This window comes from Acomys minous (assembly GCF_964271855.1).
Source record: "Acomys minous genome assembly, chromosome: 1".
Taxonomy (NCBI): Eukaryota; Metazoa; Chordata; class Mammalia; order Rodentia; family Muridae; genus Acomys; species Acomys minous.
This window is the reverse complement of record NC_140483.1, coordinates 41520500-41543738: the sequence shown is the minus strand read 5'-3', so window position 1 is coordinate 41543738 and position 23239 is coordinate 41520500. Positions and strand designations below refer to the sequence as shown.

Here is a 23239-nt window from a genome sequence, read left to right as displayed (position 1 = left end):
AAAATATTTTTTAATATTACCTCTTTTTGTCTACCTGAAACCCTATAGCATTTGACCATTGTCTTCCCATCCCCTCCAGCCTCTGTTAATTAATCCCTACTCTTTGCATCTATGGATTCACTTGTTTAAGAGTCTACAGATAAGTGAAAACATGCAGTATTTCTTTTTTCTGTGCATGCCTTTCATTTCATTTACCATAGTTAACTATTATAAGTAATACAGACATTGTAAATAAGCCATTTATAATCACAACAATACATTCATATGTCATTATAATATGTTTAAAACAAGTCATTTAAAATACAATATAAATATTAGTGCTTTATAAATGAGCTATCAGAAATATTACAATACAACATGGAAACACAATGGTCTTTGGAATGTGCTGGTTTCAAGTCCTCAGGGCAAATAACCTAGAAGTGTGACTGCAAGTGTGGCCATTCCAGCTCTATGTTTCTGAGGAACATAGTTTTTATAATAGCTGTACTATTTTTTTCCTCCAATTGTACAGAAGTTTCTTTTGTTGCATATTTTCACCAACACATGTTATCACTCATCAGATTGGCAATAGCTCCCCTGAAAGGGTAGCATGTCTCATTGGAGTTAAGAAACATGCTCTTAAGAGCTGATCATTAGAGATACAAGGTAAATTATGAACTATTTTAGAATTAAATTATAACACAAATGCAGGAGATCAAATTCATTAAGTTTCAACTAAAATGGTTCATGAAAATAATTATTAAAGCTAAAGGCTTCAAATATATGCATTATAAATGAGAAAGAAAAATATTGAATTTTACAAGTCAAAAGGAAACAACAGAAAAAAAACTAAGTGTTGCAGAAGCTGAGAAGCAATAAAATGTAGGAGGCAAAACTTAAAACAGAAAGCAAAAACATTTAGATATTCAGATGATTAAAAAAGAAACTTCATGAAGTTTTCCTAGAACTGAAAAACTGATCTAAGATGCTCATGAGAAGACAGAAGCAGAAATATTATTAGAGATGAAATCGGAAGCATCATTTAAATGCACTTACACATTGCTTGTGCCACTTTTTAATCTTCATTGCAATGTAAAAGAATTAACAACTAACTTATTATGATTAATTTCAATGTTTGAAGGTGCTTTTCAGATTAAAGCAGTTCCATTCCATGCACTCCTAATTTTGCTGGTGCTGTTTGCCAATCAACATGAATAATTATGTCAAACACTATATATGTGTATGTAGTAATATGATTGTGTGATTTTTCTCCTTTTATTCACTAATATTACAATGTTATTACTTCTTTTCCAGTCTTAAGTAATCTTTTGGTTCCTAAGATAAAACAACCCAGTCATTGCATAAGCTTTTTTTTTTACATACCGTCCCATTCGCCTGTTATAATTCACTTGAGGAGTTTCTCGCACAGATTTATTAAAGGCCTTTCCCTTCCTGTAGTCTCCTTTATCACACAGCTGACACTAGAGCTATGCTAGCATCATGAAAACCATTCCCTTTTCTTCTATTGCCAGGAAATACCTCTGTGAAACCATGGCTCTTTCTCCTTGATGGTGCTTTCCTGAGAAATCATCTGGGCCTGGGGATTTCTTTGCAGGAAGATGTTTTACAACAAAGATCTCTCTCTAATAGGAGACATTCGGGCATAGGAAACAAACACAGAGGCAAGGAAATGTGCAGGGCTATGAGGCACGGCCTTTAGTATTATGACAGACTGCAGGACATGAAAGATCTTCCTTCCGCCAAACAGAAACACTAGACAAAATATAAATTTTTCTTTTTAATCAATAGCCAAGTTTGATGGTGAGAATAAAGGGAAATCTCCCAAATGCCAGAAATAATAAGGGAACTCAAACCAGAAATAAACACCAGTTGTTACCATAGCAACACAAAAAACCTGATACAAGTCTTGGCTACTGAGATTTTAATATCCACATGGGTACAATTTTTATGGTCACAGGCTCTTGGGGTCAGAGAGTTACTACAGAGTAGCCTTTTAAAACAGAACTTTATCAGGAAAACAAGGCTCGGCAGAAATTCCTGCTACTAGCCCAGAAAATTGGTAACAAAGCTTGGTATCTGCCCAAGTCTATAAAGGAAAACAAATTCTCCTAAGCAAAATGTAAATCCTGTGTGGTACATGAATCATAATCCAAAACAATTAGCCCACAAACTCATTTTAGGATGCCTTCAGAAGTGGATGCAATCCTCTCTGTGAACTACATTATAGATATGAGGGTCCAGTGAACCATCCACGCTGCCCTAACTCCTTCATAAGACTGCATTCATCATCAACACTTAGCAACTAGACAGGAAAACAGCCCACAGGGAGAGACAGGCAACTGACCTAATACTGGAAGAACCGGCACCAATTCTGGGAAAAAAAAAAAGCAAAAATTACAGAGCAAAACAGACTATAATATTGATTAGCATGTGATTAATAAACAAAAGATATGAAAAGAAAGAAACATGAAAATAAAGAACAATGGCCATTGAAATTGAAAGCTCAGCAGGCTTAGTTAAGAATGTTTGCTGCTCTTTCAGGGTCCCGGAGTTTCATTCCCAGTTCCAAATATGTCAGGTTCACAAATGCCTGTAACTCCAGGGGATCCAGTACAGGCACCTACATGTGGTGCTCACACACACACAAACACACACACACACACACACACACACACACACACACACACACCTAAATTTGTAAGAGAAAAAGTTGGACATAACTAAAAAGGAGTATAGATTTTTTTTAATCACCCAGAAGCAATATTTAAAAGAACAGGATTTCATACCAGGAGCCATTACAAAGAATCAGGAAAGGAAATAGTCAGAACAGATGAACAACATAGTTCAGTGATGGAATGCTTGTCTGGTGTGTACACACGTGGAAGACCCCAGGTTCCATCTCTGACAGAACCAAGAATAGCAAAGAAGATCTCAAGAATTTTTTTAACAAATTAAAAAGTACATTTTAATGTTGACTTAAGCAAAAATTTTCCCAAAATTAAAAACTGTATTAGTAGGGAGCAGCATTCTAAAATGTTTTCTTTTTGAAACAGGTCATAAATTAAACAAAATAAATGTATGTTTTACTCAAGTTGCTGCTTTTGGAATTCCATCAAGGACATTGACAAGTTGCTGAAAATCAGTCCATTGTGGATTATACTGTGTAACTAAACATGTCAATTAATGAATACATTTCCAAATATTATACTCTAACAGAAATGTCTACCCAAGAAATCCAGAGAGAAATAAGACAACACTAAACTGCCAGTTGAGGTCCAGCCAGAGCAAAACCATAAGTATGCACACAAACACAATTACCCCAAAGTCATCACAAAATAGCTTTAAAGGACTTAAATACACGGTTCAAATATATTTGATATTCACAAAGCATAATGCTATCAATTTTACTGTGCTGATGTGGAGCCTTCTGCAAATCTACACAATGCAAGCATTTAATAAGAATTTTAGTCTTCAGTTTAGAAAGACAACGCAAAAAGAAAAAAGAACAACAAAATGAAGGCTATGTCTACACACAAAGAAGCTGCAAAAACATGAAGACAAAGAAATGGACAAACAACTGTAGAGAAAACCCAGCTTACCTTTAAAGGAATGATAATATTAGCTAGAGGGAAGGCAACAAAAGAAGCTAAAAAGTAAAACACTCAGTATGTGAGTGGAGTACAGAATTCTACAGCTATCTACAGCTAACTGGTCAGCAACATAAGGTATTCACTGCACACCCTGTAGACTGCTCACAATAAAAAAAGACTGAGAGTATCAAGTCGTAGTGGAATATAAAGCAACTGAGATACCTGAGAGCTACTGACAGGAATATTAAATGGTGCAACCATGCTGGACCATAAATCAGTGGTTTCTTACACAGTTAAGCATGCTTTTGGCCATGCACCTCAGGAGTAAAGAAAAGTCCATGCAACACTTAACGGGTGAGTGCTCATGGTTATTCTATCCATAGCAATTGCAAATTAGAAATTTGCAAACAAAGCAGGTGAACAAGAGAACGGTAACCATTGAATGCCACTCAGTAACAAAAAAAAAGGGGGGGGCGGAACTATTTATGTATGCAAAGAAATAAGTAAATCTGAAACTCATCATTCCGAGGAAGCGCAAGGGTCAGAGCATTAACAAGGACGGTTGGTGTGTGAGAAGCTGTTGAAAGAGTTTTGGCCGGGAGGGGGGGGGGGGGGATGCTATCTGCTTTGTTGTTGCACAGGTTTGTCAAACTCATCAAATTAGTCACTTAAAATCTGTGAACTTTCTTTTTGTTGTACGTAAATTACCAAAGAAAAGCTGGTTTTTAAAAAGCAGTGACTATTTAATGAAGTATTAATATATTATGTAAGATGATTTTTTTTTTAATTAAGGTGCCGTTCAAAAAATATCAAATAAAGATCGAAATGATTTCCTGCTTATCCCAGGTTGCCTTCTGTTATGGAATTTTAAAACTTTATTAATCCAACTTAGATGAAGAAACCGATTGGGTTAGCTTAAGAAGCCCATGTCGGAGGCCATCACTGAGGGAATCCAAGCGGGGAACTCAGTCAATCAAGCAGGAACCTAGAGCAGAAACTGGAGCAGACACCACGGAAAACAGCTGCTTACTGCCTCAGTCCCTGTGGCTTTGCTCAGCTACCTTTTTAATACCATCCAAGGCTGCCTGCTCAAGGATAGCACCACCCACAGTGACTTGGCCCTCCTTTATCAATTAGCAATTAGGGAAATGCCCCCCGCCCCCGCACACGCCTCCCTCCGCAAACATCCCCACAGTCCAATCTGATAAAGGCAGTTTCCTAGTTGAGGTCCCTCTTCCCAGGCGTGTGAAGTTGTCACTGATGCTAACCATGTCACTGCTTACATGCCACTGCTCATTTTAAAAAACTAATAAAGAGAGATGGCTCAGTAGTTAAGTGCATCTCCTGCTCTTGCCGAAGACACGAGCTCAGCTCACAACACGCATGTCGGATACCTCACATCCGCCTATAACTGTAGCTCCTGGGAATCTCCCGTACCTGATGATTTATTTGAGTATAAACCATTGTCTCCTATGTTTGACTACTTGGTCACCATCTGGGGGTGCTGTTTTAGGAGGTTGTGGAACCTTTCGGGGGTGGAGCCTAACTGTAGGAAGTGAATCTCTGAGGGACGGTCTTGAGTTATAGCTTGGTCCTACCTAATTCCTGTCGCATCTCTGCTTCTTAGCCCATCAAAACATGAGTAAGCAGCCTCACACGCCTGCGGACCACTTCTAGCAGCGTGCCTTCCCAGTCATGGTGGAGGTGGATCCCTAAACCATGAACAAAAATAAGCCCTTCCTCCTTTACATTGCTTTTTGTCAGCCATTTGATCACAGCGCTGAGAAAGTAACATTTAGGGGGGGAAAGCCATTTTTCATTAAATATTTACTGAGTGTCCTGGGAAATAAAATCATAAAACCTAAGTGCTTGCCTCCTTGTAGTGTCCATTTAATGGAAAGAGTAGAACATTTTTTTTAATGGATTCACTTAGTCTCTAGTGCCAAGCAGGTTAAACCCAATAGTCAGGGAAACTGTTGGACTGCAATCAGAGAAGGCTTCTCTGAGGAGGTGACATGAGCTATAGGAAATAGTGACAGATGTCACACAGTCATGTAAGGAAGAAGAGAACAGCAAGAGGGAAAGGGCCTGACAAGTCAGAAACAATAATGCAGCAACTCGCTAAAAGTGAAGAAAAAAGAGAGAGAGAGAGAGAGAGAGAGAGAAGCTGGAAATCTGCCTTTCATTTTTAAAGGAACCTTCTGGCAGCTCTGGAGGGAACACCAAGGAGACCAGTTAAAGTGTCTCAGGCTACAGGACATCAAAAGGCACAAAGAGCCGCCAAGTTATCTTGCAAATTAAGCCAAAAGATTTTGTGGAGGGATTATATGTGGGGTGTAAAGAAAGAGATGTCCCCGGTGACTCCGAGGAGAGGACTTTGCCCAAATAGCTAAGAAAACTCTGGTGCCTGTACTGAGATGAGAAGGCTGGGAAAAAATAAACACATGAAAGATGGAAAGGAAGCATTTGGTAAGTGTGAGGTGCCCACTGGGTGCCTTATGGAGATCGAGGCAGACAGTACCTTCCTCTTATCTCCCGTCTGTGTTCCTGTTGTTTGGGGGCTGACGAGCCTCCCTGGGTGTTTGCTGTTTAGATTCCCCAAGAGCGTCGTGTAAAAGAAAACATTCCCACAGCCAGGTGTGGTGGTGCAGGACTTTAATCCCAGCACTTGGGAGACAAAGGAAGGTAGATCTCTGAGTTTGAGGCTAACCCGCCACCCAAAGTGAGTCCAGGACAGCCAGGGCTACAAAAAGAAACTGTGTCTCGAAAAACAAAAGAACAGATACCAAAGAAGAACCTTCCCTATGCTTTTGGCACCATGGGGCTAATTCTACCCTCACCACTTTCTGCCCACAGAATTCACTTTCTAAGCAAATTTAAACTAACATTTAGAGGATGCCTATGACAGTAAAGTCCTTTCACGACAATAGACTCATTAAAACATTAGCATCCCCACTTCTGGAAGAAATTTAAAGTGGTGAGTGGGAGAGGACATGGTATATCTACTCCCAAGGCCACTTCCAGTGGCGTCCAACTGGGCTGAAGTGGCCGTCCGTCCGGAGGTACTAAAACAATAGAGACTGGCAAGTGCTACAAGTAAAGAGTGCGTTTCCCCATCTTCAGTGCGTCTGCGGTTTAGTTTCATCGTCATAGCACTGATGAATCCGTGCTTTGCACAGGAAACTGAGACCCTACAAGACTTAGGACCTGTGTAGTTATAAAGCCAGGTCCCAGGGGTCTCCACCTTATCAGACCTTCCCTTGCTAGCACACTGCTGAGTCCTCATTCTTCATTACAGAGTTTTGGTGTATTTCTTCTAATCTTAAGGCAATTCTATGAAGGAAATACAACTGTTGTCCTTTTTAATGTTAGCAGACTAAAGTTTTGAGAAATAAGTAAATCACTAACTTGTAACGCACATGTAATTATATATCAATTACTGATCAATATTGTCCTACCTGACATTAGGATTCATTTACTCCAAGCCCATGTCATTCTAACTTACTAAAATCTATTTATCAAGATAAGTCAAATCCACTCTTAATTTTCCTTAGATCATGTAAGAAATAAAAAGATGGAAAGTCACCAAGGGCATAGCAGACATAATAAACATAAAGAGGTATCTTAACATTAAGAAATATGCTTTTCTAGTATTCCAGGATGATTCCTTGGGAGACATAACATTGTGGGGAGTCTTTAAGTGGCGGGGGGACTGTAAGACATTCCTTTTGGATGTGGCTAAGGAGATAACTTCAAGGCAAAAGTGCAAAGACCTGATCAAGGCAGCAAGAGAGTGCACACCTAAGAAGAGCAGAGGCGAGCCTCTGGGGACTAGGAAAACAATAGACATGAAGTTTCCTATGTGCTCTGGCAAAGGGCTTTGAACCAGAAATAACCAACAAAACAAAAGGCGAAGTAGATTCTACTTTGAATCTCAAAAATGTACTTCCTCCGAGACTTGAGAAGGAGTAAGCTTGATTATCTGAGTATGCTGGGAGTGCAGGTTAGTAGCTTTCCAAATGAAAAGATGACAGAGACAGTTTTCTACCTGAATAGTCACCCATAACTCTCTATATCGTTGGAGCATCTTCTTCAGCCTTCTGGCCCTGAGGGAGTTGAAGACCAGGTAGCTTAGTTTTACAGTGAAGCTTAATTGTTTAGGGGTTAAGATGTTTTTAGGTCTGGATAGGTGATAATGACAATATGTGATGGAGATTGATTTACATTCAGAAATTTAGATGCTCAATATAGGAAAAATGCCTTCTTTAGACTGTCAAATACAAAAAGCCAAACACTAAGAATGTAACTTTATATAATTCTTGATTGTGTCAAGGTTCTTCTTGCCATAGGCAATCTACTATATATGTATGTATGCATGTATGTGTGTATATATATATATATATGTATATATATATATGTAATAATATAAACATATATGTACAAAAATAAAATAATTTTTAAAATGTACTTCCTAGCATAGTAGAACTTTGTGTCTATAACGTGGCTGTCTTGTGCTTTGTGACATAGTGTTTTCTTGACCTTCTGCTTGATAACAAACATAGTAGGTCGTAGGTAACAGGTAGTAGCTCCATGTCTGTGGCTACCTGTCACCCAAAGGCCCATCTAACCAGGCTCTCCCTGCAGATCTTGGCAAGAGCAGCTACTGGGCTGCCCTGAAGCATCTTCAGTGGCAACGACCTTCTATTTTTGAAACATCAAGGAATCCTCCCACCTCCCGTAAAACTTTAAAACAAAGTTCTCAGAGATGTTGTACCAATGGGAGAAAAACATTCTAACATTAAAGTTTCCAAGAAAGGGATCTGGAGTTATAAAAACTTAAAATATCCTGGTGCCTACACACAATTCCCAGAATGCCTAACCGCTGTACAACTTCAACCATTTTGAAATTAAAGTAAACATCTCAAAATTCATTTTTAAAAGATCAAAAAAGAGTTTTTATTAAACACCATGCTTTATGAATAAAATAATCACAGGGTTCTTAACGAAAATTCTTTCAAGGGGTTAAGCAATCCTATGCTTGTGATGCTGTTTCTCTCCACAGCTGCCAATCAGGACTCTGCTCATGTCCACAAAGGGATCCGAGGCTAGAACCCAAGATGATTGCTGACACAAGCTTTTGTTTAAGAAATTTGCTAAATGACATGAGTGCCGATAGAAAAAAAAAACACTTACGAGTTTTTGAATTATAATGTTACATGATGGATAATCTGCTATAGGTGGAATTGTGTCCTCTAAAACTCGGTATTGAAATCCTACTCCTTGGCACTTCAGATTTTGACCATATTTGGAAATAGGGCTCTTGAAGATATAATTGGTTAAAATGAGATCATGCTTGAATATGGTGGGCCACTAATCCAGTGTGACTAGTGTTCTCCACCAGAAGGAAAAAATAAAAAAGGAATTGGGATGTGTGGGATTTGACACAGCACACAGAAAGAACATCACGTGGAGATGAAGGCAAAGATCTGGGTAAGGACCACAAGCCAAGAACACCACAAGGAGCTGGGAGGAAGACTTGGCACAGATTCTTCACCACGGCCTTCAGGAGGAAGCTATCCTACCAACACCTTAGTTTTGGAATTTTGGACTTCAGCTTTCAGAATTGTGATGGTAAATTTACATTTTTCAAGTCATCCAGTCTGTAGTATTTTGTTACAATAGCTCAAGTAAACACTTTGTCCTGCCTTCTTGGGCACAATTTGATTTCACACATTTATCTAAACAAAATATTATTTTTTTAAAGATTTATTTATTTGATGTATGTATATGAGTACCCTGTCTTCATGTACACCAGAAGAGGGCATTGAATCATATTACAGATGGTTGTGAGCCACCATGTGGCTGCTGGGAATTGAACTCAGGACCTCTGGAAGAACAGCAAGTTCTCTTAACCTCTGAGCCATCTCTCCAGCCCCTAAACAAAATATTAAAACAAACAAACAAACAAACAAAAAGAACTTGTGAAAATCTACTTCTCTTCAAAAATAAGTTGGCATATTTTGTGAGGTCATATAAGCCTGAGTTATGAGGTATGTAAAAATAGAGAGCTGCCATTTTACCCACGCATGCGCAGAAAAGAATCCATATCCTGTATCCTCTTGTACCACAGGTCTGTAGCTCTGTCTATCTGTTCTATGCTTCTCTCTTTTTCATACTGAACCAACATTACCCGCCAACAAGTGATCTTTCTTTGTAACCTATCTCTTTTCTTCTAAGTCCTGGTTCCGTATGCTATCTAGTCTCTCCGGTGTCACTTGCAATACTTTTCAACTATGTGGATTACTTTCAAACAGTACTTAAAGGCTCTTTCCTTCTTATCGTCTGAAATCAAAACACCCTTACACAACCCTAAGACCCAACACCCAACGTCTGTTGTGAGTTTACTATGTTCATGAAACTTTGAACATCTACTACAATTAGCCCATGCACAAATCTTATAAGGTACATCACATTAAACACAAAGATGACAGTCCAGGAAGCCATTGGAAGAGCTAGGCTTGCAAGCTACAGATTAAACTCCAGAAACAGCATGTACTCATGAGATTCATTTTCTTACCACTCAGCCTATGCCTCCACAAGTCAAATGAGACTTTTTCAAAAAATAACTTTAATATTATTTGGCCTTTCCCTTCATCAATCTATAAATGGAAAGGGTTGACAGCTTGCTTAAAGCCTATATCCTTTGTTCCTACTGTTTTCATGGCCTCTCCTTTTCCGAATTCTCTGTGAGCTTCTTTTCTTCTGTCCCCTGAACATTTGCAAACTCCACAGCTCTATCCAGTTTCTTTTCTGAGTCTCACTCACTGGATGATCTCACCCATTCCGATGGCTTCAACTGTCATCTGTCTAAGTTTCAAGTGGATAGAACAGCTACTTGGCACACTCAGCTAACACTGACAGCGAGAAATGCTGGGAGTGATACCTGGAGACAGACCGGCCACCCAAACAGACCCACAAGGGAAACACGGACTGTGAGAAATTTGCCATCATTGACTAGTATCTGGCTTCCAGACTTAAAAGCCCAGAAACTTGAGCATGACACTGTCATAGTATTTTTAAACAAGGGAGGCTGATGTATATAACTGGAATGCCAAAATATGAATTACCAGTGAAGAACATGACTGTCTGGTGAACCTGATGTATGTGTCTGCCTGGAGCACTCTCTCCCCATAAAGAATGACATGAAGTTACATTATCAGAGAACTGTTTAGAGTGGGGGCAACCAGAACAAGGACAGTCAACTGTATGGTGCTAATGTATGATGACATCATTACATATTTATAAGGAAAACAGTCCATCACCACAGTGGAATCCCGTTTATTCAAGAGCAAAATAAATTAACACATTGAGTCCCGGTTAGGACTTGGTTGGAAGTTAGAACACTGCTCAAATATGTTTCTGTGACTATTGCTGATCCATGAACTTGTGGATGATGTTCATTTCAGACAAATTAATCTATGAAGAGCTTGCCATCAATGCTCACAACCCTCGGAGTGATGCTGCCTCTCGGAGGAAACATCGCATCACACTTCTTCTCTCCTATTTCATGCTAACTTCACGAAGCAGTTGTTAGATTTATTTTTCCAATATGAGTAGGACAAAGTCAAGTCAATTGGACTTCCCTAATTACCCATAAACTTATCCTTTTCTCGAGGTGCACAGGTCTCCTGAAGATGCCCCCAGGATTTCCTCCCCTGAATGGCGGAGGCCTCATCCCTCAGCTACCAGCTCTGAAGACTCCCTTGCTCTGCTGTGCCAAGAGATAAAGTTCTAAATTGAAAAATGCAGCGATGCCATGATAATCCTTGCAATCCTTCCAGCTTTCAAGAGCTTTCATCGTGAAATGCGAAACCCTTAATACATTTGGATTAAGCTGCTTTTATTCATGAACTTTCCTCAGATTTCAGCCCAGATGACACCTCTTCCAGAACACTTTTGCTAGCCAGCCCCGCATGAATTCAAGAGGGTAGAGAACTTGGTGTTTCTTTGCACTACAGAATATACTGTGGTATATTGTATTGCATTCCCCCTGTGGCCCCCCTCATAGACCCTTAGCCTCTTCTGAAGTGTGTTTCACTGCTTTTGAATCAACACACATGGCATGATCCTTAATATTAATAAACAAGAACAAATGGGCTGACTAGGGAATGAATAAATGAGTGAATAAATAAATATAAAGGTTTATAACGGAGTATTTCTACTCCCTTGCAGTTTTTCTCTATAATGAGGCAGTGGTGTGGGGTCAGGGGAATGATGTAAAAAGGAACTCATGTGTCTGAAACAGTCCATGTATCAGAGCGGAACTGACGTTGAACCGGTTTGAACTGTCTTTTGCCTGTATGTTGACTTGTAGCCAAGTCACCAAGTAAACATCTGTTTAGCACCATTCCCTAGTTATATAAACACTGTACAGTTTCTCCTGTAACTTCATTTTCTTCTTCAACTTTTACAAAGGTGACTTTGAACCATCCACATTATAGTACATTTTACTGTTAAAATTTGGTACTTTAGACTTACATCTGTTTACGTATCTATTAGGGGTGGGACATGGTTTATGAGTGGAGGTCAGAGGACAACTTTCAGTTGGCTGTCTCCTTCTACTGTGTGGGAAGTGGGGGCCGTTGAACTCCAGCCAGGCTTAGCAGCAAGTGTCCTAACTTGCTGGGCCATCTTGTCATCTCTCTGTAGTACTTCTTTTTTTTTTTTAATTTAATTTAATTTAATTAATTTATTCAGATTACAACTCAATTGTTATCCCATCACTTGTATCCTCCCACTCCTCCCTCCCTCCCGTTTTCACCCTATTCCCCTCCCCTAGGTCTGTGACCGAGGGGGGCCTCCTCCCCCTCTTTATCGTCAGAGGCTATCAAGTCTCATCTTGGTAGTCTGCTTATTCTTTCTTTGAGTGCCACCAGGCCTCCCCACCAAGGGGAAGTTGTCAAATACTAACTCGGACATGAACTCTGTCCGAGTCCGAACATTTTCACATGCACTGCTTTATTTAACCATGGTAATGCCACCAGAATGAAGAGTTACCATTGCTGTACTTTTATATGGAGCCAGCTTCATTTTTTTATCCTCCGTAGATATGGAGAACCCTAACAGAGCTTACCAGAAGACAGAGACTTGAAGTTGAAAACCCTGTAGACTTGTGAGGGGAAAACAGTGTGGATCTTTTGTTTGTACAATGCTTCTTGGAAATTATTTTATTTGCTGTGACACTCCATCAGTAGGTCCAGTTAAAACTGGGGAGTAAGCAGACTGCCTGAGGGCATGAGGCAGAGACATTCCACATGATGGACACATTGCCCAGTGTAATCAGTTGCTTATGCAAGCTTTCAATAACTACCCAAGAATTGAGTGTTTTCTAGATCACAATATTCCTTCTCAGTCAAGCTTAAATGAGAGGTAAATTATCACCAAAAGGCCTAATTGACAAGTTAATGTGCCAGGAGCTTTCGTCTCCTCAGTAATGTGACTTAAAAATAAATTCACAGATGTGGAAAGCAAAATGTAAATACGCTTTGAAGCACTTGTTTGCACAGAATAGACCAAAAGTACACAGAGGACTCTTCCATTCTTTAGCATTCATTTGTTCATCCATGCATTCCTTGAAGAAATAGCTAAGTATCTGTCATGTTGCTGGGCCTATAAGATGAATGGAATACTTAAGGAGAAAGCAGCAAAAATTATCAATTATGGTTTGTTTGACAGAAGCAAACCATAAAGCCAAATTTTGTTTTATTACCAATAATTAGAAGGGTTTTCCTCTGTTTAACCACATAACCATGAAATACCTTCATTCTGTGGTAACCTGAGCAAAAATCCTTAATAAAATTTAAAAACTTTATTTATCATAATCCAATCTTTAATATACTCTTCATTGCTTTACTTTTTGACTACGTATATAGGTATGTGCTTCTGTGTGGGTATAATCACATTAATACTGGTACCCAAAGAGACCAGGAGATGGTTTCAGATCCCCTGGAGCTGGCATTACAGGCAGTTGTGAGCTGCCTAGTAAGAGTGCTGGGAACTGAACCCAGGTCCTCTGAGAGCAGTAAGAGCTCTTAACCACTACACAGTCCCAATCTCTTTTAGCTTCTTGGGGGAGTATTTATTATGCATAGCAAAGTATCTCTACTTAGCCTTAAAATTATCCAAAGAAGAAGTATACATTGCCTCAGGTTAAAATGCTTCATCCTGTGAAACAAATCACCACTGTTCGCCCAAGACCCCTCACTCTGGTGCTGAGGAGTGGCAGTTAGACACAGACTGCTTGTCTCTGGTCACCATAACTGAAGGGGGAAAAAAACTAAAACCCTCATTTAACTGTTTGTGCAGTTTCCTTAGTTCCTCAAAGCACTCTCCTTCATATATATAAATATATATGTGTATACATACATATACATATATACACATATACATCACATAGGTATGTATATTGTGTGTGTGTGTGTGTGTGTGTGTGTGTGTGTGTGTGTGTGTGTGTATTTCGCCTTTGTGAAAATTCCTGTTCCTACACAATGTGCTAGAGATGTGGCGGGATCTGACAGCTTCTTGTTTCCCATACTTACCAAAGTGGAAATCATTCAACTTGAGGTGCAGTTCATGTAAGAGCAGCTAAATTTTCAAAGTCTAAATTATGTGATTTTTTACTTGTAAGAATCTTTCTGTTCATTGTGGTTTAGAGTCATTTTGCTGTTGGTCAGAGAAATATTCTAAGAATCCTTATATTACAAAAGTCTTGGGGTGCTTTCTTAACACTACACAGGTCGGATCAAACCATGCAAAGCCACTGAAGGTTTATGGGTTTTATTAAAATGAAATTCTTAAATATAAGGGACATGCAATGTTGATATTTCTGCCAATAAATCAAATCCTTCCTGTTTCTAGTCTCTTTAAAGTCAATTGCCTTTCACTTTATTTTGATTAAAAAAAAAGATTACAGTAAAAATCATCATCTGGTAATGACAATGCATTAATTTTATAGACAGAAAAACAAGGACCTGTAGAGACTATTAGACAGCTTGCTTAAATGACAAGAGTCAGGAAAACCACATCAGCCTTCCATCCCAGAATGGATGCTCACTCTACTGCATGACAGTTGCATTTTGAAAAGAATCAACTGAATAATTTATCTCAACTACATTCAAATTTAGCCTTACGCATAAGGCAACCATCCCAGCAGTTGCACACGGAAGTACAGTCACAAAGATTTTCAATTTCTCTTCTCCATTCTCTTGCATTCTCTCCCTATAGGCTTTCATCACCTTCACGTCACTGAGACGACTCATCACCAATGGCTTCCACACTGTTAAACTCCCTTCACTTGACCGTCAGTCTCCTTCCTGACGTCAGAGCTTCTCCTGCCCCCTCTGACCCCAGTGTCTCTGGACGCATCACTGGTTATTTGTCACCGCTCTAGCTAAACATCCCTGCGTCTCCAGGATGAGTCCTCGGCCCTCTCTCCCCCAAGCACAGTCAGCCCCTTCATCTAGTCTGACAGCCCTAAACACAATCTTTATGTATGCCTTTGGGCCTAGAATCAACATCTTTCATTCTGCTTTTTCCCCCTTGGACTTTTATGTCATATGCATGACTTCCTTCTTCCATCTCCATTTATTTATCAAACGTGTAACAAGTTCATACATGTTCAAAAACGAAAGCCCCCTCCCATATCTGAGCGCAATATGAGACAAGCTGATGGTCTCTCCTGTCCTTTTGTCACTCAGTATCTCACTTCCCACGTCAGAATATAGTGCTGCCGCACTTCTGTTTACTCAAGCCGAGTCTCAGAACTCATTTTATCTTGTTTTTCCCTTGCACCTCACATTCGGTGCATCATCAAGTCTCCTCGGTTTTCTACTCAAAACATAAGCAAACACCTCTAGCTATCAACTGCACACAAGGAATCCACCGTCTTCTATTTGACCCATTTCTGCTCTTTATCTGCTTCCCATTGCTACCTAATGCTAGACTAATGCTGTAGACGTACATAGCTGACTGTGTCACTGCTCCATTTAGCAACTCTACGGTGGAGGGCTGGAGAGAGGGCTCAGGGGTTAAGAGCACTGGCTGCTCTTCCAGAGGGCATGGGTTGGAGTCCCAGCATTCACATGGCAGCTCACAATCATCTGTAACTCCTGTTCTAACCCCTGCCCTGTTCTAACCCCTGCAGGTAGTGCATGAACGTGTTACACAGACAAACACGGAGACAAGACACCCATAGACATAAATTAATCAATAAAATTCTAAAGAAGCTCTCCATGTCAATCATGGTAAGAAAGAAAGAAAGAAAGAAAGAAAGAAAGAAAGAAAGAAAGAAAGAAAGGCTATGAGCCCTCTCCTGAACAGGTCTTATTTTATTGCAGGCCTCATTTCCCAATTCCCTCTATCACTTTCTACATCACAGGCATTCAGGTTAAATGTATCGAGATGTTCTTGTCACTAAAACATTTTGCTAATTGTTCATCTGCCTAGAAAAGATATATTCAATGTTCCCTCCTTCAAGACACTGTTGAAATGAAATCTTCTCTCCCGGGTTGTTCCCAGCCACCATATTTAAAATTCTAACACCTGCAAATCCGCCTCATGCCCTTTTCCTGGTTTTTTTTTTTTTCACAGCAATCATAGGCATCAAACGCTTGTGTGTGTTTTGATCGTTTTCTTTATTGCCTGTGTTCCCCTTTCTTCAGTAGAATGTACGGTCCATGATGGCAGGAGCCTTCCTTTTGGTTTTATTTTCTTTTGGCTCCACAGGGCATTAAGCAATGCCTGAAACACAGCAAGCAAGTGAATAAGGAACACAGACCAGTATGAGAGGTTCCAGAGGGTGAAAAGTGATTGTCAAAGGGAAGAAGATGTTCAGCTCATTAAAGTGGTGCCCATTCTCAGTCCTCCTGGCTCAGAAAGCTGCCTTCACAGAGACAGGGGGAAATGGGGCACTGAGTGATAAAAGGACAGGAGGGACCATCAGTTTGTCTCCTGTTGTGCTCAGAGGAACATAGGAATGAAAATTAAGTTGTATTCAAAACAGAAAAGTTTAATATATATATATTCTAATAATTGGTGACCTAGCGATGAAGATATGGAGAAACAGGATCTCACACAGACTGCTATTGAGAACATAAAATGTTATGACTGCTTTGAATAGTAGCTTGCCCATCCCTCAGGAATTACACATACAGTTATCATGACCCAGAGATTTCACTTCTAAATATACACTCAAAAGAAATAAAAACATGTCTATACAGAAATGTGTATGCAGATATTCACTAAGTTATTCACATAAAGGTAGAGAATATCTACAACTCCATCACTGGTCAGTAGATAGGTAAAATGTGGTATAAGTGGTCTATTATGTAATGGAATATAACTTGATTGTACAAAGAAATGATGACTGACATATGCTTCAATATGAATGAACCTTGAAAGCATCATGTTGACTTAAGGAATCCAGTCACACAGGCCACATATGATTATAAACAGTTTCTATAATGTATAAGTCCAGAACAGGAAAATCCAGAGAGACAGAAAATGGGTTAGTGATTTTCTTAGGAGAAGAATACTTTAATTAGTGGGTAGGAACTAACAACTAAATGGCACAAGACTTCTTTTCGGGGTGAGAAAATGTTTTAAAAACCAACTGTGATGATGTCACCAATCTGTAAATATAACAGAAATCGTTAATTTATATATGATAAAGGGGTAAATTGTATGATAAAGGACATATGCCTTAAAAGGGCCATTACAAACTAATGCGGTAGCTAGGTATCATGGTGCACACCTGAAATCCCAGCACCAGGATCAGGTGCAGGAGGTAGTCCAGGAGTTCATAACCAGCCAAGCCTACATCATGAATTCCAGACCACCAGGGCTAAAAGGACTATGTCTCAAAAATTAATTAATTGATTAAAATTAATACAGGAAGCATGACTTTGGGGGTTAAAAGTCTTCTTCAACACAGTTAATTATCCTTAAAAGGCCAGCTTCCACCTCCATGAACTGAGGCAGTCCAAGATGGCTGCTTCCCTCCCCGTGCCTCTTGGTGTTCCTGGATCCTTCCCACCCTTTCCCATGTGAGCATCTTCTGACATGCTTTATCACCACACTGGCCGCAATTAGACACTCTTCTTCCCTGAGCTCCATGTTCCTCGTGTATTTTCAAACTCCCACCACCTGTAGCCACACCCCACTGCCTGGGCTGTCATGTGGACCTGACCATCACCTGTAGCCACACCCCACTGCCTGGGCTGTCATGTGGACCTGACCATCACCTGTAGCCACACCCCATTGCCTGAGCTGTCATGTGGACCTGCCCATCACCTGTAGCCACACACCACTGCCTGAGCTGTCATGTGGACCTGACCATCACCTGTAGCCACACACCACTGCCTGAGCTGTCATGTGGACCTGACCATCACCTGTAGCCACACACCACTGCCTGAGCTGTCATGTGGACCTGCCCATCACCTGTAGCCACACACCACTGCCTGAGCTGTCATGTGGACCTGACCATCACCTGTAGCCACACACCACTGCCTGAGCTGTCATGTGGACCTGTCCATCACCTATAGCCACACCCCACTGCCTGGGCTGTCATGTGGACCTGCCCATCACCTGTAGCCACACCCCACTGCCTGGGCTGTCATGTGGACCTGTTGAATAATCATCTCCAAAGACCTGAAGACTTTATTCACAAGTCTCAGACTTTGTGCCCCAAATTCACCCATTATCCCACCCGGCTACATGGGATGGTAGGTGTCAACAGAGCAAGCACTTGGGTCGTGAGTGCCGTTACTTGAGTTCAATGCTAGATGTTGTTTCTTTCCACATTAGTTGTTTTATTCAACAGTACAAGTGTACAAATAGGTATTAGAGATGACAAAAAGGCCATATGTGAAATAAAGAATCGCAAAATGACACAATGAGAAGTATCCTTAGGTATGTTCAAATCCAGTTCTCACTCATTGATATTGAAACTGAACTTCAAAAATGTAAATTGATTTTCCCCTAATGTCAGTAAGATAGTCAAGCCCCATTCAAGGTCCTTCTTACCATTACATTCTGATCATCAACTAAAAGAGAAACAAAACCTCTAAATGAACACACACACACAAAGAGGAAATCAGAAAAAAAATAACACAATCATAGCAATCTGTTAAGGTGAATTTGAAGTTAAATGCTAATTGCATATTTTAGCTTCTACTCCTCTATCTGTAAAAATATTGTAATACGCTTGGATAATATAAATTGTTTGCCATTCTTCTCTACTTTTAATCATAATAGAAATATAATCGGTATGACAATGAGCTACAAATATTATAGGCAGTGTTATTAAACAAGTTTAAACTTAAAATTATTTTCTCAATACAGTTTAACTTTTAAAAAGCTCTAGTTTTATTAGTCACCTCCAGTTAACATACCAAGTTTCCCCCACTTTGAATTCTGATTACTAAACTACAGGAAAATCAACTGCATCAGTGTGCAGACTTTCTCGCCGGATAGCCGTTGGGAAATAACACACATTTATACAATTTGTTATAAAATATTTCCACACCACTCCAAAATATGGTAGTTTGCTTACATTTATAAGATGAAACATACTTTAATTTTTTTCAGCAACATAATGTCATTTTTTGAAGGCAAGCAAATTGTGCTATAAATTAGCAAAAATCAGCTTTTACTTTATATGTGAGCCAACTTTGGACCTAGCCCTATTGACAAGATATGTTTAGGCTACTCCAAAATAACACAAGCCTAGGACTGTAAGTGGCATCTTGGCATCTTATAAATTGAAACATCATGACATTTGAGGTGTCTCACTGAGACAGTAAACACAGCAAAGGACCATATAACTCTTAATTCAGATAAATAAAGCACATCACGTCTGACCAGTGTGGAAATGCATATGTAGACCAAAGAAGAGCAAGGTAGCTTATTGTTGCCATTGAAGAATATATTTTTGAATAGCTGAAGTGTACCACATTTGATAACTAGCAATAATTAGGATTTTAATATGTTTGGCAAATGCACAAGGAAGGATTAAATCAACCCTGAGATCTTTAACATCATGCTCTCATGGTGAAAGAGTCTATGCCAAAGTCTCGTGAAGAGAGAATTTCAAAGGGGAATGTGGAAGAGCAGTGGGGGAGGGCTTTTAAGAAACCACTGCTTTATTTCTTCCACTGAGCAGCTACTTGCACTAATGAAACTCAGGTGGACACAAGACAGCGAGCCCCAGGGCTCCCCCTGCAATGCTACCCTCAGCAGATGACAATGTGGGCTCCCATGAGGCTCACAGAGAGGTGCTACTTTAAAAAAAGAAACTGAAAAGAGTAAATAGGATCATGTTACCCGTGCAGCAGCTGAAACCCACAGCTCCAGGGCACAACATAAAGCTATTTTTCTGCAACTACCTTTCAAGAGCACAAACCCAGCAAATTACATGCATTTGTACCGCAGGAGACATGGACACGCTGTTTACAACACGTCTGTGAATCTAACTAATGATGAGCCGGGTGCAAAGACGAATACATTAAGTTGAGAAATAAATGGCTTCTGTGTTTCATTTTCATGCCTTCAGTTCCATTGCCAGTTGCTATTTACAGACTTGCTCATGTGTCCCACAGCAGGTCTGTTTCTCTCCTGTGTGAGGTTATCTTGAGAGTGTGTTTGCTCTTAAAATCCAGTGCCTTGCTCTTGAATACCAAGTCCCTGTCCTGGTTGCCTTTGCAATTAAAACCGCCTTTAGCTATAAAATGCAGACCAATTAACCCTTAGTTTGCTGCGGGCGCTGTTGCAGGTTCCCAGTTCCGATCTTCAGAGGACCACATCTCCAGGTCAGGGCACTGCTGTTTAATCTCCCTAAACATCTACTCCCTCCATGGCTCAGCCCGGCTGAGCGCTAAGGGAGGTATGAGAGCAAACCCAGATGCCAATAAGCAATTCTTTGTTACAGCTGTATTCAGCTGCACGCTTTAAAAAAAAAATGCTTTTGAAACTTTCTGACAATAAAACAAAATCATAGCAATAAGAAGTAATAGAATTAAGAATCACAACAAATACCGAAGTATTTCCCTTACCTGGATCATGGAAGGGCACCAAAGCAAAGTTGTAAAGAGGTCTCTTAGGTCTTTTCAAGGACGTCTCCAAAATTTTGGAAGCCCCTTCAATAACCTGAACTAAATCATCATACATGGAGCCAGTCACATCAAACACAAAAGCCAACGTGGATGCCCCCTCCGGAATCTCCTCAGCCCTGCTCTCAGACTGGGGGGTCCCATCTCCAGCTAGGGAAGAATGAAGAAGAGCCACCAGGAATACTATGTGGACCACTTCCTGGGCAATCATTTTTTTTTTTTCCTTGTTTGCCCGCCGCTTTTCTCTTTGCCCTCCGCTCCTAAGCACTGTGCTTACTCTTCAACAGCAGGCAGAGGACTTCCTCTCTGGAACCTCATCAGCCTTTTGCAGTCTCTAAACTAACTCAAAGTTTGGAGCGGAGAAAGAGATGGGGACCAGCCTGGAGGCCGGCTGCCTCCAGGGGCTGGGCTGGGCAGCGCAGGGATGTGGCGCCTTTTGTCCGCCTGAGTAGGTCGCCGGCTCTATGGCGCGTGCAGGGCGCTCCGAGTAGCCGAGCACCGGCAGAGCACGGGGTCCATGCCCTGAGGGACGCTGCGAGCCTGCGGTGCCGCCGCCGCCGCCGCTGCGCTCCAGGCCAGCGACTGAGGCTCCCAACTTTCCACAGCTAGCCCCTAGGAGGCCAAGCCCGGCTCAACCTCCTCTTCTGATTGGCTGGCAGCCGTCCCTCCTCTGCTGGAGCCCCCACCCCGGAGGGTTACTTTCTCCTCCGTGAGTTCCTAGTCACTTCAGTACCGGGGAAGCGCTTTCAAAGTCAGCTCCTATGTTCCCTTTAGAACTATAACCAAATTCCAAAAGTCCAAGGTAAACAATGGTTTTCAAGAATTTGTGGCCCAGTCTCAAATTCAAGAGCATTGCATTAGCTAGCACAGGGGAATTGGTGTACTTTTTTTTTTTAGTGTGTGCAACAGTGCTTAGGACACTTCTCTCATAATTCCCCAGCTCACCCCCTCACACACACCCAGAAGCTAAAAAACGCCCACCTCAGCTTCCTGTCCCTAAACCCACCTATTTAGCCCAGCCAGAAGGGGGAGCTGGAAAATTCTTTCCTCTGGGCTGCAGCTACAGGATGGATGGCTCTTTGATCTCCCCAGCTGAGTGTTTAGCTGAGAGGAAGAGGAAAGTGAGAGACAACACTAGCTACGTTGAGGGACTAGAGAGAGAAGTAAGCTGGTTATCAATAAGCCATCGAAGTCCAATAGAAAGCGTGTGGGTGGTTTAGAAAACAACGAGACATACTGAATTCACATTACAAACCTAGGGGAGCTGTGGTTCCATTATCAAGATTCACCTGGCTGATCAGTCTAAATCCTCTGCGAAGCATGGTGATGCGGAATAATATCCCCATTTCACATATCCTCTTGCACAACTGTGTGTCCGGTCTCAGGCAAAGACCCACTAAAACGTTGTTCCCCCGCAATGGGGGGGAAAATATGGCATTTTCTTGCCAATACCCAAGGAAACTTTACCGTGGAAAACATTACAATGTTCGTCCAAGTCATATAACCATTATATACTCGATAGCCCCGTATGAACAGGTTTAACAAGGTAAGCAAAGAAAAGTTGCTCTCTGTTCCCTTTTAATAACTCTTCCCACCCCCTCGGAGAAGGAGTTATTGTCTGGATGCAAGCATTCCAAGTAGAGACTTCGGCTCCTTTAAACTGAGTTTGTGTGTGTATGTGTGTACGCGACCACCCTCTAACCACGGGGCAGCCTGGGGAAGAGCCAGCTCCCCCCCCCCCCCCCCCGCCTTTTATACTCTCCGATTGTCTTCCCTTTCAGACCCACCAGCTGTGGAACTTGAGTTTATGATACCTATAAGTCATGTCACTTCAAGGAAGCACACAGGCCATTTGGGCTGGGTGGGAATATGAGAGGGGGGGGGGAGGGGTTTCCTTTCCAAACAGTATTTAGGGAACGTTATGTGAGTAGTCCATTCTCTTGTTTATTTAAAAAGGATTTCATTCTAGGTCTTAGAGACCTGAGCTATTCCAGGTGCTCAGGGAGGTGGGAGAGTACCGCAATGGCATTCTACAGACAACCGGGTGCGAAGCCCTGCGTGATGCTTAATAGCTGTGACCTTCAGCAAGCTGCCTACCTCTTTCCTGCCTTCTTGTATTCACAGGTAATGGGAAACTATGGCGGTTACCTAATCAGGAGTAAATGATCCATGTATGATCCAGATGCATTTGGGTTTGTTTTTTTTTTTTTAATGGTGTTGTTGTGTAAACTGACTGTTCAAGAAATGTCAGACCAGTTTGTTTAATGGGGTTAAATAAATCTTAAAATTAAATTTTAATTAAATTAAATGTTCTGTATCATTGCTGATTTCTGCCTACTTGTGATCAGTAACCGAAAATAGGATTGAAATATAGGACTCTGGATTTGTCAATCTTCTTGAAGTCCTGTGAGTTTTTGCTTTGTGCATTTTGAAGGTTTGTAACCAAATGCAGTTAGTTTTATGTCCTCTTGATTGATAAAAATA

General features: G+C 40.8%; 1 protein-coding gene across 3 annotated transcripts in view; it reads right to left on the bottom strand.

Moving 5' to 3' along the window:
• Window positions 1-23239, bottom strand: part of HMCN1 (hemicentin 1) — a 494329-nt gene that overhangs the window by 402454 nt on the left and 68636 nt on the right. For 2 of the 3 annotated variants that reach the window (XM_084782014.1, XM_084782015.1), the window contains exon 1: window positions 20699-21342. The exons of the other annotated variant lie outside the window; for it this stretch is intronic. In XM_084782014.1, the coding sequence (XP_084638140.1) occupies window positions 20699-20966 (268 nt within the window). In that variant the 5' untranslated portion in view covers window positions 20967-21342. Of the gene's footprint in view, window positions 1-20698; window positions 21343-23239 lie in introns of those variants that run through there. 3 annotated transcript variants of the gene reach the window in all.